Here is a 14,013-nt window from a genome sequence, read left to right as displayed (position 1 = left end):
TTGTCGCCACATACCGACTCCATTTTTCGATCTTTTAGCGAGTCTGCGTGTGCCACGATGTGATTAATAAACCAACCTGTGAATCGGATGTGCGGCGCTGACAGCGAATGCAAAATATTTGTGGCCTTTAAAAGTGACTCCCGATGCGTTAGGTCAAATGGTGTTGGAAGATGATGTTATTTGACGTTTTTCCACTCTTGACCTTTCCACTAATGTTACAGGAGATCCGTGGAGTGTTTCTGCTCAGTAGTAGTTCACCATCAGGTCTGGCATGCTGAGATCAGGGTCGCTAACCTCACTGGCAGGTACTTAACCTTTTCACACCACTGATTCAAACACCATGAACTCTGATTTGGAGTAGATGGATTTGTGGGTTATGCATTACCTATTAAAGGGTTAGTTCACCCAAAAATAAAAATTCTGTTATTAACCACTCACCCTCATGTCGTTCCAAACCCATAAGACCTTCGTTCATCTGTGGTGGAGACTGACACAGAAGAGAAGAAATTGTTGAATAAAGTTGTTATTTTTGGTTTCTTTGCTCCCAAAAAGTTTTCTCTAGCTTCATAAAATTAGAGTTGAACCACTGAAGTCACATGGACTATTTGAACAGTTTCTTTACTACCTTTCTAGGCCTTGATCGTGCTGTCTATGCAGGGTCAGAAAGCTCTCAGATTTCATCAAAAATATCTTAATTAGTGTTCTGAAGATGAACGAAGGTCTTACAGGTTTGGAACAACATGAGGGTGAGTAATTAATGACAGAATTTTAATTTTTTGGTGAACTATCTCTAACTCAAGGCTGTGTTTATTTGAATTGTGGCCATGTTGGATAAATTTGTACTTTTGTTTTAGTTAAATCATGGTCCCCTGCTGAAAAAACCAGCATATGCTGGTTAGGTAGGTTTTGGTGCTGAGATGCTGGTTTTAGCTGGTTTATGCTGGTCCTTTGCTGGTGTATGCTGGTCCTTTGCTGGTCCTTTGCTGGTTTATGCTGGCCATTTGCTGGTTTATGCTGGTCCTTTGCTGGTTTATGCTGGTTCTTGACCAGCAACATGACCAGCATAAACCAGCATCCCAGCACCAAAACCTACCTAACCAGCATATTTGCTGTTTTTTTCAGCAGGGTCATTTAACTAAATTAAAACTACAGAGTGAATTAGTACAACATGGCCACGATTTAACTAAACTTAAGGAACAGAATTATAAAACATGGCCACAAGTTAATAAGTAATGGGAATCAATTCTTAATTTGTGGCTACAAGAGCTGGAATTTGCATGGGATCACATCCTTTTGACCTCTTGACTAAATTCAATGAATAAACTTCAAAACAAGAAGGTAGAGTAGATAATTTTTTTTTACATTTGTTATTTATTTATTTTTTTTTTTTTTTAAAACAAAAGATTATTTCGAGATATATAGTTGTGATGTCCGTATGTTGAATTTCTAATGTTAAAAAAAACTACAACTACTGACACCTAGAGGTGTGGATGAATTGTAATGCATTTTTTTTTTTAATAGAAATCATCTGTTTAGTAGTCAGGCATGATTAATTTATTCAACAAATGAAGGTGTTCACTAATAGGGTGTTACAAACATGTATCTGAGCAGTGTTTTGCTGGTCATGTGATCTCAAACCACAAAGCGCCCAATTCCATGTAGACTAAAGTAGCAGTTATTCATCTCATGTGAATGTAAATGATCTTAAACATATTGTTTAAGACATATTTCAAAGGGTAGTTCACCTAAAAATGAAAATTCTGTCATTAATTACTCACCCTTGTGTCGTTTCAAACCCATAAGACCATGGTTCATTTCTGAAACACAAATTAAGATATTTTTAATGAAATCCGAGAGCTTTCTGATCCTGCATAGACAGCAATGCAATTGACACGTTCAAGACCCAGAAAAGTAGTAAGGACATTGTTAAAATAGTCCATGTGACATCAGTGTTTGAACTTTAACTTTATTTTATGTCAGTCTCTACCACGCATTCACGAGAATACCACAACGCAAACTTGTGGTGCTGCTGACGCAGGAGCCGGTGTTTTGCTGTTGAACATTCATCTCTCTTAGTTCATTGTCTGTATATTCTGGTTTGAATAAGTAAGGCTGGGCAAAATTTGCAAGTCATCTTCTCTGTCGATGCCTTCCGACATGTTTACGAAGACTGTTTTATGTACAGTGTGTGTCTTCCTCTGCTTGTTAACAAGGCCCAGTGCATCCGGGTTCTACGTCAGAACATTCTACGTTCTGTTCTTTGCACACAGAATGTATTCTCGTATCATAACATAAAGTTGAACCACTGATGTTACTATTTTATTGAAGTCCTTACTACCTTTCTGGCCCTTGAACTGTCTATGCAGGGTCAGAAATCTCTTGGACTTCATCAAAAATATCTTAATTTGTGTTCTGAAGATGGACGAAGGACGTACAGGTTTAGAATGACATGAGGGTAAGTAATTAATGGCAGAATTTTCATTTTTGGGTGAACTATTCCTTTAAAATATCTATTAAATATCATATATATTCACATAATTTGTGGTTTGGGGAAAAATTGTATTTGATGATAAAAACAAACAAAAAAAATAGCTATGTAACATAATGCATGCTTTTATGTAAAAATATAAAATACACAAGTGTAACCCCATGTATATATCATTAGAAATCCCGTTTTGATTTTTATGTTTGTTTGTATGCGTGTGTGTGTGTTTATAGCCGCCTGACTGGGCAGTTGATGTCAAGCTGATGTGGAGTGACAGTGGGCGCCCTGTCTGGCAGGCCCAGAGTGCGGGCCACCATATTGCCTGACTCCCCAGGGAGGACAGATCAGCATGCCAGCCTTGCCAGAAAGTGCTAATAGGCGCAACACGTCTTACTTTCACACATTAAGGCGAGCAAAGGGTGACAGATCGGAGCTGTGATACTGCCGCATGGAAAAAAAGGGCTGCGCCACCCGTTTGCCATGCGGCAACAGCTAATGATGAGCGCTGCTAAGTTGCGCTACATGTCCGCCAAAAACGAAGCTCAAATGCATCCTGACAGATATCGCCGCGATACCAGTCACAAGAGCAAATGAAGCCAACATACAAAGACACCTGATAGCTGATGCTAAAAGTTTTTGAAATGAAAGAAAAATTATATTAAATGGCCAGATTTATTCAAAATGTTTATCGCTTTAGCTTGTAATATTGTTTAAAGCAGTCATGACTGGGGCCTGTGAGTCACTCTTCCTGTCAGTGGAAACGTACTCATGGTCACACTACCTCTTCTCTACAAGGAAAGGGGGTTTGTGCAAAAACCACAGAGCTTGCAAGGTGTCACCGCAAAGCCTAATGAAAACACTATGGTTTCCAGAGATATTGATTTCATCTGTGGACTAGACCTCTAATCTGTTTTAGAAACCAGCGATTTAGATTAAGAAATTGTGCAGTTGACATATTAAGGTAATAGAATGTTTTTTCTTGTAATGTGTTTTGCGGATTTTGCAAATAAGATGCACGTGTACTGCAATATAAAATCCCTTTGATGAGGTCATATTGTTGCCAGAAAAACGGGGTCACCTGGGCAAAGGTTCGAGCATGAGGAGGCTTCTTTCATACAAGTGCATTGTGCAATATTTCCGGCTGCACAATATGTAACACTGCAAACAGAGATTTTCGCATTCATTGTTTTTGTCTGGTTTTCCAGTACAAATCAAGCATTTACTTGAGAAGCAAAATGACGCTTGTTTCGAAAAACAAAACAAAGCATTATTAAATGCAATACAAGCTGTACACAGAATATTTTGCATCATTTATTCTGAGCAAATCAGGAAATGGCCAAAAACAATCACTGTTGTGTTTAGTTGTGTAATTGAGGTCAAGGGAACATCACTCATGGATGAATAACATCCTGAAAATAATTGACTTGCTTATCAATAACAGATGACTCGTCATCCAATGGCACACATTATCATTTCCTTTATACTTTTGCTGACATTTCTGACCACATAGGTCTCATTTCTCTGTCACTGGACTACATATTTCAACTTTCTTCATTTCAGTGTAAAATCTACAACATAAACTTATATCCTGACAACCACTACCCTGTTGCCCTTTCCCATTTTCCCCCCTCTTGCCCCTTTCCGTCCCTCTCGCCCAAGGCCTCGCTGTGCTTTCTGAAGCGTTATGTTGTAAATGTGGTAGTGCGTGTCCCGTCATCAATAGGAGTGAGTTACACAGGTCAGCAGTTCAAACGCAGGTCACAGCCTCATGCTCCGTGTCGATGCCTCGCTCTGCTCTGATTGGCTCATTGCGCAAACAGATTCACTTCTGCTTCCCGCTGTTTGATCCCAGCTCTGTTTGATCCTCTAGCGTGCTATCAAACTCATTTTGTTTTACATGCAGGATATATGGGCACTTTCAGGGGAAATCCAAAGCATTGTATTTTTCAGGTGGGCCATGTGTGTTTGTGATGGTAATGGTAAAACTGCAAGATATTTTCAGTGCATATTGAAGTCCGGATTATAAAATGTCTATCTGTCTGTCTGTCTGTCTGTCTATCTCTGTGTTATTCTCTACACTGAATGTTATCTATGTTGCAGATGGATGGTGAAAGAGCTTGTTCTTGTGATCTTCCTGGCCATCTAGTGGAAAATGTGGGATACACAGGGATACAGAAGCAAACGTGATTAAATGTGAGATGTGATATTATGTTGCCATCTTAAACTGGCTAGATAAACTGCATGATATTAAGGAAACAGATAAACGCACATTGATATTGTTAGACAGCAAGCAGTCAGTTTATTTTTGACCGGGGTTGAGGCAAAACACAAACCATGCAACATATTTTATAGCTCTGAATATTGTAGTTTAATGCTGTAGTTATGTATTTTCAAATGCTTTTATTTTTAGGCCTATTGTATAGTGTAAGTAGCAGCACTGAACATTTGCTTTAAAAGAGGACCTCAAAAAGCTCGAAAGAAGAGCTTTTTTAACACTCTCAGAAAAAAGGTACAACATCTGCCACTGGTAACCTTTAAAAAAGTACACCTTTGTACCCTATTTACCATTAAACTGTGCATTTTAGTACTTCAAAGGTATATATGTGACCCTGGACCACAAAACCAGCCGTAAGTAGGAGGGATATATCTGTAGCAATAGCCAACAATACATTGTATGGGTCCAAATTATAGATTTTTCTTTTATGCCAAAAATCATTAGGATATTAAGTAAAGATCATGTTTCATGAAGTTATTTTGTCAATTTCATACTGTAAATATGCCAAAACTTAATGTTTGATTAGTAATACGCATTGCTGAGACCTTCATTTGGACATCTTTAAGAGCGATTTTCTCAAAAAAAAATTTTTTTGCACCCTTAGAGTCCAGATTTTCAAATAGTGGTATCTCGGCCAAATATTGTCCTATACCAACATTCCATACATCAATGGAAAGTGTATGTATTTAGCTTTTAGCATTTGTATAAATCTATTTCAAATTTACCCTTATGACTTGTTTTGTGGTCCAGGGTCACATATTTATACCTAAAGTGTACGTATTGAAAAGGTGCCGCCCCAGTGATGGCTTTTGTACCTTTTTTCGGTGAAGTCCTGAAATGAAACAAACAGTACACCAAAAATTTTACATTTTACATTTTAGTATCTCGAAGATACATATTTGTACCTAAAGTGTACGTATTAATACCTTCTAAAAAGATGCCGCCCCAGTGACAGCTTTACCTTTTTTTCTGTTAAGTCCTGAGACGAAACAGAACATTTTCAGAAAAAGGTACAAAATCTTACATTATTTACCACTAAAGGGTACATTTTAATACCTTAAAGGTACATATGTGACCCTGGACCACAAATCCAGTCTTAAGTAGCACAGGTATATTTGTAGCAATAGCCAAAAATACATTGTATGGGTCAAAATTATCAATATTCCGTTTATGTCAAAAATAATTATATTATGTTCCATGAAGATATTTTGTAAATTTCCTACTGTAAATATATCAATAATTTTTGATTAGTAATATTTATTGCTAAGAACTTCATTTGGAATTTTAAAGGCGATTTTCTCAAAATTTAGATTTTTTGCACATTCAGATTCCAGATTTTCAAATAGTTGTATCTCGGCATATTCAGCTTTCAGATTATGTATACATCTCAATTTAAAAAAAAAAAACTGACCCTTATGACTGGTTTTGTGGTCCATGGTCACATATTTATACCTAAAGTGTATGTTTTAGTACCTTTCAAAGAAATGCTGCCTCAGTGATAGCTTTTGTACTTTTTTGTCCTGAGATAAAACAGTACACTCTCGGAAAAAGGTACAAAATTGTAACTGGGGCAGTACACTTTCAAAAGCTAGTATATAGGTTTTAGGTACTAATATGTACATTTAAGTTATTAATATGTAGCATTTAGGGGTAAATATGATTTAAAGATGTACCAATGCACTTTTTTTTTACCACACTAGAATTAGATATCAAGCAAGCATATCAATATTTGAGCCCAAAACCTGAACCTAAACCTACAAATGTAACATTTACACTTCTTTTTTGTCTCTTTTATTAAATAATTTCTCAGTTGAGATCAATATCATGAGCGAGAAATAAAACACACACCCTTTTAATCAACAGGTTTCAGTGCACCCATTACTAGCATGTGCATACAATCAATCGTGCAGCATGCACACTTTTTAGTGCTCCTTTCCTACTTTACTGGTTGACTTGTCAGCAAAAAGCCCAAATGTGAACACCACTGAAAACATTTGAGATGAATTGAGATGCTGACTGTGACTCAAGCACTTTATCGATGCTTTTGAATCTGAAAAGGAGCAAATGACCTCAGATGTTTTCCAACCTCTAGTGGAAAGTCTTCTCAGGAGTAACGATAGGGCCAACTTACTGTTTACGCCAGTGGTTTTGGAATTAAACATTCAAAAAGCACATTTTAACGTGTGCTTATGTTGATTTTACATTTTTTTTAATCCATGCTGTTACTAATGAATGCACCAATCTGCGTTCACAAAACGTTTTTGGAAATATCCAATTGTTCACTTTTAAGACCTTTTACGGCCTTCACAAAAGTGTGAAGATGACGGCAGTAACACGTCGGAAAATAAATATTTGTGTTAACCACTAACGCTGAACTCTTATCATGGTCCATCAAGTTGTTTCTATTTTATTTTTTCATGAACTTCAGACAAACGATGAAAAACGACTGAAGTTCCTAGCTAATATATATTTCTTCCAATGTTCTCAACAGTTAAATATAGTTTTAAGCGTAAAATGGCAAAATTCTTTACTTTTTAGAACAATCTTATCAACTTCCTAGAAAGCAATGAAAAAAATGTAGTTTGTAAATTTATGAAAATAATTATAGTTCATAAATTTGGTCCCAATTTATATAAGGTGGACTTGATACAACGCACTTATTGTGTACATGGGTCAAATACGTTAAGAAGTCAACGTCCAAAGAAATTCACTATAGTGATGTTATGTCCATAGAAAGCACATTAAATGTAAGTAAAGTGTCTACTTTTAAGGTTTAAAATACATTTATAAGAATAAAATGTCAAAATTTGGTCGAAATAATGTTACATTGTCATTCAGTGTAACACAATATTTATGTAAAAATTCTTAAACATTCTTATTCTGACTTGCACATATTAAAAAATATAAACGAATAAGGGAGCATATTAGATTTTATTAAGTTTTAAAGTACAAAAGCCTTACTGACAAATGGGCAAAACTTAGGATAGTGGCAAATTTTAGAAATGTAAAACTAGTATTTGGGGTGAGGGTAATTCATCTTTTAATGTGTCATAAATTGATTTTTGTTTTAAATATGCCTGCCAAGACTGTTATACTGAATGACATTTTAGTGGGTCTTCTGTAAATTAGGGGAAACATGTATGGCATTTATTTTTTGCTCAGAAAAACAAAAGCAAAAATGCAATTGAATTCAACAGAAAACTTTAAAAATATTTTTTTGGACAAACAACAACAATTTAAAGCAGTGTTACACTTATTGTTTTTATGCTTAAACACTTTTTTGACCCACATACATTTTTATATTGTACTTATATTTTAAAATACTTGCATGTAATTACATCTGTAGTTATTTCTGTTATTACATTCATAATTACACTGTTGACTCAACACTTACACCTTAACCCACTCTTAAACCTACCCAAACCACCAAACCTGTCCCTAACCTTACCCGTATCCCACCTCAAGTATTTTGCAATACAATATGAACACAATACAATGTACTTATGTTTTGATGTAAGTACATAGTTAAGGCCACCTAATACAAAGCTAGACCATAAATTCAAATTTATTATAAACATAAATCAACTTGGCTTTAATTTCCCTTTGTGCTTTAGTTTTTTAAATGAACACCCCTAAAACCTATACTTGACCCATATCTGCTGAAACGTTTGAGGTGGAGGCATTTGCCTATGTGATGTGTGTTTGTGTGAGTCTTCAAGAAAGAAAAGAAAGAAGAGAAAGAGAGAGAGAGAGAGAGAGAGAGAGAGAGAGAGAGAGAGAGAAAGAAAAGAGAGAAAGAGAGAGTACTGAGCTCTTCACGGAGAGAATGTGGTTTTGAGCGGATGGGCGGGCCATCCTGTGAACTTGAGAGAAGTGCATCTCTCACTCACAGAGTGTGTGCATGTGATAGAGAAATGACACAAAGGGTCGGAAGTGGGGTGGGGGAATTAGAGGAAAACAGATGAGAGTTTTAAAACAGCACTTTGACAAAATCATCTCTATTGTTGCTATCAGTTCAATGAATTAAAGAGAGAGAGAGAGAGAGAGAGAGAGAGAGATTCTTTCTAAGATATCTATTACAAGATTTTGTCATGAAACATACTTTTGGTCAAATCAAATTTAAAAAAGAAAAATCTGAAGGTCCATGCATGTACTGTTTTGTTATAATCTTCTATAATAACATATTTATTATTCAAATTTGACAAAAATAATATCTATTATGCCCCAAAATGTATTCATTCCCGTATGCCACACATTAAAATGTTGGACTGTCATTGTATTAAGGGGAGACACTGCAGGCAAAAACGCTGTTTTTTCATCCACCTATCAAGTTTGAGATTTTGGCCTTTTTGATTTTTCATAAAGTGTTTTTTTTTTTCAGACTAGTGGAAAGAAAACATACATAAAACACTGTTAAGTGTTTCTTTTATAGCACTTTATCTATTTGTGTCAATAGATTTCAATTACAATGCATATTTTTAAAGGCCGTTTTTCTTAGAATGAGTTTTTTCTTCTACACTGAGCCATAAATCTTCACTTCAGTAGCACTTACACACACCCAGAGGGATTTTTTCATATATGATTTACTTGATTTTTATACAACATTTTATTCCCCCAAAAATGGTAAAAAAAGTTTTTTTCTGAATTATGGCGTGACAAAATTAGATACCCAAAAGTGCACCTATGCGGCAAAAGCTGCTTTAAATGCAAAGGATGGTTAATTGATAAAGAAAATCTATTTATGACATTATTTTTGACAGCATCCTCATTTTTGACAGTACTTTTAACAGTACTGTAGCTTTGCAGGTAGGTTTCTTGAAGCATCTTGGAGACGTTGCCACAGTTCTTCTGGATTTAGTCTGTCTCAGTTTGTTCTCTTTCTTCACGTCATTTCAGACGGACTGGATGATGATGAGATCGGATCTCTGTGTGGAGCACTGGCTGTTGTCAGACTCCTTGTGCAAACAAAAATCAAAATTAATGGCAAAATGAATGTTTGGAAATGTAAACTGATACATTACAGCAAAAGATAGAAATAACTGACTTGAAACCATTTTTTAGCTAGTGAAAATACTAGTGTTCAAATACTTTTGGCCACCACTGTAGTGCATGAGACACCACAAACAGACACCAAATCAGTGCATGTTCCAGTTTATTTCATAATATTTACAGAATATTTTTTGACACAATATGCATTCATTGTCAGTGTCTTTGTTCAATTTTTATCTTTCTTTAAAGTACCTTGTTGGTATGACAAAATATCTCTACTCCATTAGTGTCCTCTTGACTCTTCAATAGAGTTGGCAAGTTCTCACATTGTCCCAGTGGAGGTTAGTTGTGTATGGTCAAGGAGCCATATTCACAAAGTTTTATCCCCTGAGTTATTTAAGAATATCACAAAGAAATCACACACCAAACTACAGGGCAAAAGAGAGACCATATACTTAGAGCATCCAGAAAAGCATTCAGCTTGCTAATTTGCCTTTGCATGAGAAATAAAACACTGTCTTGAGGAGCAAGGTAACAGCAATAGCTCTTTAAATAACTCCTGAGCGAATCTTTGTGAATAGTGGCTGAAGTTTTGTTCGTGGACAAAGGTGCAAGACAAGTTATATATATTTATTTATGGAAACTTGTGGGTGATTATGCAGAAATCTTTCCACGTCTGCGCACTATTCATTAAAAGTGTTTTTCCATATGTTCCAGCTGCACCATGTTTCAGTGTAATATTCTTAAATGGTACTTGGTCATCATGTGAAAAGAAATGAAAAACAAGCAAGCTGTCTTTGGCTGTACTAATGGCATTTCAGTTTATCCAAACTTGTTTTTTAGTATTATATGATATACTGAATTGCGACATCACAGACGATTTATATATTTACAACATCTTGGATGTATTTCTTTTAGAATATTAGTAATTACCAATGGAACGAAACCTCCACCCAGTTATTTCATAGACAGTGTACAGCTTTTTTGCACTTTGCTATATTTGGCTTCGTAATTTTGCACATGTGCACCAACGATGCCTTCTTTGTGCTACTTTCCCATTTTAGGTCCTCTGTATTTGGGTTAGTAACAGATCCAGTACCCTCATTTCCACAAAGTCTGCAGAATCAGGGAAAGTAGCAAGAAAGAAGACTTTATAACATATAGCATAAGGTACACCTGGAAGAATAGGGAATAGTAAGATAATTAAACATTTAGATAATTAAACACTCAACTGGGTGCTGTATCATTTAGATCACAGCATTACAAATCTTGAATTAGCAGTTCCAGCAGTTTTCTTTATCTTCAGCAATCCATTTGCTCTTATCCAAGCTTGAAAAATGCATATCTATATAATATAGCTGAATGTACAGGTTAATACACATAATTGGCTTTAAATACAGGTATACATTTACAGTACATTAAAAAACATTTGAACTGATAAAACGGATTGCGCTCTGTGATGTGATCGGAAAACAAATATACTTTGTTAAAGCAATTTTTCTTAAGTAATTACATAAAAAAAAAACATCCACTGTCTAAGTGTACTATGGAAATCACAGTTTTACTGTCTTGAGAAACAACAGCAACTGGTGTTTTGTCAGTGGTTGGCTAAAACTGAATGCACAGAGCTGCAATCATTATGTATTTTTTATTTAATCTTTAAGAAAAAATCTTCCCTATTTGTACAGGCCAAACACCTCGGAAGACAAACAAAATAGATGCGATTGTGAATTTACAGATAGTTACAAAGAATCGAGTTTTGTTAAAGGGAAGTCCTGCCAAACTAAGATATATTTAAGGGTAAGACCCTGGAGTATTAAAAAATAAAGTATATCTATAAGGTTTTACTTTTTTGCCTCAGTGTTAGTTATATTGATAAAGGTAAACTGGATATTAAGTGCTTATATAAAGTGCTGAAATTCAAATGATGCAACCATTGGCCTTGTAATATTCCCTCATATCCTCATAACTACTCAGTTCTCCAAAAAATGGCCACAAAGCACATTCTGTGACCACATTAAAGTGTAAATAATGCAAATAATCATGGGAACTGTAGTTAAAAGCTAAAATGAGAGCCTTAATATTGCAATATGCTCAGTCAGTTTGGTGTGTGTAATTGCTAATAAACAGTGTTTAAAATAGAAAGTTATCATTCTTCAAGAAGTTAGTGTTGAAAAGAAGCAATATATAGAGATATAAGCGTTCATGACACATTTGAGCTTCATAGGTAATCACAGGTCTCTGTTTCACTTATCAAATTGTGAGACTGGCCACAGGTGCATTGCCTACATTCTGTCTGAAGGCACCCAGCTAAAAATACCGGGAGCAAAGAATGAATGTAACTGTGGAACAACAGAAGGTCATGGCGTGGCTGTGGGTGTCAGATCTTGCTGTTCTCCAGGTGCGAGTCAATGTGCTTGATCAAGGCATCATCAGGGTAACCAACAGGGAAGATTAGCTGGCACAGCGGGCAGCTCCTGACGTCACCCTCCTCCTCCGTCTCCATCCACAGCTGTAAAGAGCACAGTGATATATGTTTGACAGCCGTAATGTTTAAGATCCACAGATATAATAAAAGTGAAACATATTTTCTTGAATTTAAAAAGCAGGTTATATTGGTTTTCAAAGAATATCTTTTTTTGCAGTTTGTAATGTAGCTATCCTTCAATGTAAACAGTCTGTAAAGACTGATAATCAAGAAAATGCATGATAAATAAAGATAAAAATGCTGAAAAACCAAAGAATTTGTGGGACTTGAAGGGTTTTTCTGAAGAACAGCAGGCAGTTTAACTGTTCAGGACAAACAAGGGACTCATGAACAACTATCACTAAAAAAACCCAGCTGTGAAAGTTGTTGAAAGTGTCACAAAATGAGCTGGAAGCAATTAACATAATTTTGCAGAAATGTTACCACAGACATATTTTTTTCCAATTTGCCTACACTAGCTTATTTTATTTTGGCCACTGAATGTGATTTGCTACTCACATTGATGGACGGCCAAGACTGGGCGTGCTCTGCGTGCAGGTATCCAGGTGGGTGACAGCTTAGGGTGTTGGGACGGGAAGGAATGGGGAATGCGGAACACGAGGCAGGGCCTCTGGAGCTCGACGAAGGGCTCGACACCCCCAGTGTTCGAGGAGGACTGATGGGATGAGGGCAGGACCACTCCTCCTCATCCTCTGAGGACTGTGGAGGCTGTGGGGATGAATGCAGAGGTGCTGGGCTGGGCTGAGGCTCGAAATGCAAGTGGGACACATCCGAGTGGTGGAAAGACAGCTCCCTGGACAGCCGTGGAGGTTCACCCAATCCCCCATCGCCTCCAACCCCGGACTGAGAGCTCTGTCTTTGAACTAACATGTGCTGGCTTCCTCCATGTTGCTGTTGTTGTTGTTGCTGCTGCTGTTGTTGCTGCTGCTTGTGGTAACTGTCGACATACGGTCGAGGTTTCGGCAGGGTGGACACCGGGTCCAGAGTAAACCTTGGGGGCCGTTGATAAGCCGACGGATCGGCTACTTCAGAGTAACTGCGTCTTCCCTGGAAACTGGCCCTCAGGTGGTGGGAGGTGGGCCTGCATGAATAGGATGCAGGGCCATCGCTGATTTCAGGCAGAGGTGATCGACGGTGCATGTCTGGAGAGAGACGTTGGAGCACAGGGGAGCGCCGCTGGGGAACAGGCGAATGACGCTGCTGGATGGGGGAATGGCGCTGTTGGATTGGGGAATGCCGCTGTGGGACAGGTGAATGCCTCTGGTGAGGGACAGGAGAGTGGCGCTGAACTAGAAGATAAACAGGATATGCAGAATCAATATGAGACATGTTTAAACAGACACACTGAATGAATGCTTGAGATCAGTGTTAATCTTGTCAACAAAATGACTGATGATATTTCTCTTTCAAGTCAGCCTCATACATTAGTCATAGTTACACAACAGTTCTTTCTGGCCCTCAAATCTGATTGGTTGTGAGGAGTGTGATATTCTAGTGATATCGGAACTCCAGCCGATTTCGCTGCCTTGGAATTATCAGGTTCTGTCTGCATTCTGAGCACTTTTGAGATATTGAGCTTCAAAGTTTTTGCGTTCTGTAAATAGAACCCTTTTTGTTTTCTAAAATAAAGGCCGAAAATGTACACAGCTTTCAAAAGAAACATTACATAATACAAATAGGTTGTCACAGAATAAGAAAGAGTTTTTTTTAGACGAGAATGTACTTGTTTTGTCTTCAAATAACTAGTTTGTTTATAAAGATAATGTCTATTTTAAA

General features: G+C 36.9%; 1 protein-coding gene across 1 annotated transcript in view; it reads right to left on the bottom strand.

The window, feature by feature from the left end:
* Positions 1–9,895: 9,895 nt before the first annotated feature.
* Positions 9,896–14,013, bottom strand: part of LOC141298436 (TANK-binding kinase 1-binding protein 1-like) — a 61,197-nt gene continuing 57,079 nt past the window's right edge. The window contains exons 9-10 of the mRNA XM_073828958.1: positions 12,736–13,526; positions 9,896–12,261 (exon numbers count right to left, since the gene is read on the bottom strand). Of these exons, the coding sequence (XP_073685059.1) occupies positions 12,130–12,261; positions 12,736–13,526 (923 nt within the window). The 3' untranslated portion in view covers positions 9,896–12,129. The remainder of the gene's footprint in view (positions 12,262–12,735; positions 13,527–14,013) is intronic.

Source organism: Garra rufa, chromosome 22 (assembly GCF_049309525.1).
Source record: "Garra rufa chromosome 22, GarRuf1.0, whole genome shotgun sequence".
NCBI classification, from domain to species: domain Eukaryota; kingdom Metazoa; phylum Chordata; class Actinopteri; order Cypriniformes; family Cyprinidae; genus Garra; species Garra rufa.
Note: the sequence above shows the minus strand (reverse complement) of the source record. Positions and strands in the feature narration are given on the sequence as shown.